This window comes from Triticum dicoccoides, chromosome 7A (assembly GCF_002162155.2).
Source record: "Triticum dicoccoides isolate Atlit2015 ecotype Zavitan chromosome 7A, WEW_v2.0, whole genome shotgun sequence".
NCBI lineage: Eukaryota > Viridiplantae > Streptophyta > Magnoliopsida > Poales > Poaceae > Triticum > Triticum dicoccoides.
The window spans coordinates 596122606-596125169 of record NC_041392.1 but is presented as its reverse complement, the minus strand read 5'-3'; the positions used below and the strand labels follow the sequence as shown (position 1 = coordinate 596125169).

Below are 2564 nucleotides of genomic sequence, written 5' to 3'. Positions count from 1 at the left end.
TTAGCAATACCTGTGAATATTGATTAAATACATGATTAACTTTTTGTATGCACGATATTAAAATACGCGATGAACCTTTTTAAATACACAACAACAAAAATATTTTCCTTTTTTTCTCTTTGTTGTTTTGTATCTTTTTTTATTATGTGTTTGTCCCATTTATGTTTTTGTTTAGTTTTTTCTTCTCCTTTTTATTTTCATTTTCCCATGCCTACGACACCTTATTTGGGATGAAATGTTGGGGAGGTGTTGTATTCCATGTACGAGATGGAGCTCGCCTTAAATTTTCACACACAAGCAACATGGAATCAAAGTAGTAAAGGTGATCCAAAAATAACCAGTGGACAGCAAACCGGTATAGCCGGCAACCACAACCTAAAAATAGCAAATGAGCATGCATGTCATGAGCATAGCGAATAATTAAACCGAACACTTGTCCTCCCTGAACCGATGTGTATTTAAGGTTGGGCTCTGAAGCTCCTGGCCTGAAAAGGATCAAGGATCGAGAAGGATTCCACAGCCAAAATGGCGTTGAGGAACGTTGCGATGAGAGCCTTGTTGCTCCTGGCGGTGGTGAGCGTGGCATATGCCGCCAAAGGCAAGGAGAAGAAGAAGGAGAGCGCAGATGGTCCGGCGGCGTCTGGTCCGGCGGCATCTGGTCCGGGTGGGGAGTACGACATCACCAAGCTCGGCGCCAAGCCCGACGGCACAACGGACTGCACCGAGGTACGTACGTGCTGAAGGAGAGAGAATATAAGAATGATGATGGATCGATGGATCATGTGGTGGAGTGCATTGCAATTGCATGCAGGCGGTGGAGGAGGCATGGGCTTCGGCATGCGGTAGCACCGGGAACCCGACCATCATCATCCCCAAGGGTGATTTCCTGACTGGAGCTCTGAATTTCACGGGGCCGTGCAAGGGCGACGGACTCACCATCAAGCTGGAAGGCAACCTGCTAGCTTCCAATGACCTGGCCAAGTTCAAGTCTAACTGGATCGAGATCATGCGCGTGAAGAAGCTCTCCATCACTGGCAAAGGCAACATCGACGGTCAGGGCAAGGCCGTCTGGACCAAAAACAGCTGCCAAAAGAACTACAACTGCAAGATATTGCCAAACGTACGTACGCGTGCATAACATTATATAGTAATAAATTACATATACGTGCGTATATTTCTTTTACTATTATTGAAGAAATGCTGTTATATTCTTACTATTATTGGTGAAGTTGAGGGGCAGTTGTAAGTGGACCAATCCTGTAGGTTTGGCCAGGGACACGTAACAGGCTTCAGCTTCACCAAACTATACCCCTCGGAGTGCATTGACTGTATGGATTTTCTGAATAGAGCGTTAGGAACTTGCAATAAGTATTTGATTTGTTCATGAATAATGTTGAGTTTGAGATGTTTATGTGTTTCCACTTTTATCCATATTGCTAGCCTCTCAAGTATTGAGCATTGCTTAATTACTCTCACCTTGAGACATGGTGCATGCTTCGTTGATACATCCAAACCCTATCGGAAATCTTCCTTAAGTTCTCCTACACATAAACACCTATCTTACACACAACAACCATCATACCTACATATCATGACATTTCCATGTCATTCTGAGATACATAGTCATGCGGCATCCATCATTACATTACATGATAGGACTAATGTGATTCTTAACTATCATTTGCCTTGCATGATCATATAAATATGACATGATATTGATTTGGCAAGACCATTGTTCTTTATTTCTTATATGCTATGATATACCATTGCGCATCCTGGTATACCGCCGGAGTCATTCATTAGAGTTATGCATCTTGTATAGCATTGATTTGAGTTATGCGTAAAATAGAAAGTGCATTGCTCATATGTATGTGTTGGCTCGGAGCCACTTGATCCATATACTTTTGGTGATTTTGGCTTTTATTGTCTTGTTGTTTCTTATGTTGGCAAACCCTGTCGGCATCAACAATTTTTTTATCTTGAGCTTTACTGAGTATCTCGTTTTCACATGTAGCCACTCGTTAGCCTTTACTTGCAGATTCGCTACTCAACAATGGTCTACTAACTTCCTTGTCGAAATGCTTACTTCTAGAGGCTTTGGTAATGAATGGATTAGATGGGTCCTAAGTACTATTCAAAACTGCTCCTTTTGTGTTATAGTTAATGATTGTAATGGACCTTGGTTTCACTACAAAAAAAATACACTTCCGTGATGACACGTGTTTGTCACAGTAGGTCACATTTTTTGTCATGCATGTACATCCATGACAAATTTATGACAGAATCAAGATAGTCATACCTGTGCTGTCGTAGAAGTGTTCCATGACACTACCAAAGTTATAATCACGGAAGTGTCCACTTCCATGACGATAAATCGCGTGTCACAGAAGTACCTTCATCAAGGGTGACCGGTATGTGGCATCAACCGTAACGGAACGCCGTTAAGCTATCGGGCCCGGTTTTGGATCCGATAACCCGTTAATAGCCCCGACCAATGGGGATTTTCCACGTGTAAAATCATCATTGGCTGGAGGAAACACGTGTCGGCTCACCGTTGGGACAGA

General features: G+C 42.6%; 1 protein-coding gene across 1 annotated transcript; it reads left to right on the top strand.

Moving 5' to 3' along the window:
- Window positions 1-481: 481 nt before the first annotated feature.
- LOC119332119 (exopolygalacturonase-like) lies at window positions 482-2217 on the top strand. The gene is made up of 2 exons (XM_037605288.1): window positions 482-726; window positions 812-2217. The coding sequence occupies exons 1-2, from the start codon at window positions 526-528 to the stop codon at window positions 1136-1138; spliced, it is 528 nt and encodes a 175-aa protein (XP_037461185.1). The 5' UTR covers window positions 482-525; the 3' UTR covers window positions 1139-2217.
- Window positions 2218-2564: the final 347 nt, after the last annotated feature.

Bases quoted from the DNA above. Each gene is read 5' to 3' on its own strand.
- LOC119332119 (XM_037605288.1), top strand. From the start codon at position 526: ATGGCGTTGAGGAACGTTGCGATGAGAGCCTTGTTGCTCCTGGCGGTG. The intron at 727-811 runs GTACGTACGTGC...AATTGCATGCAG, and splicing joins GCACAACGGACTGCACCGAG to GCGGTGGAGGAGGCATGGGC.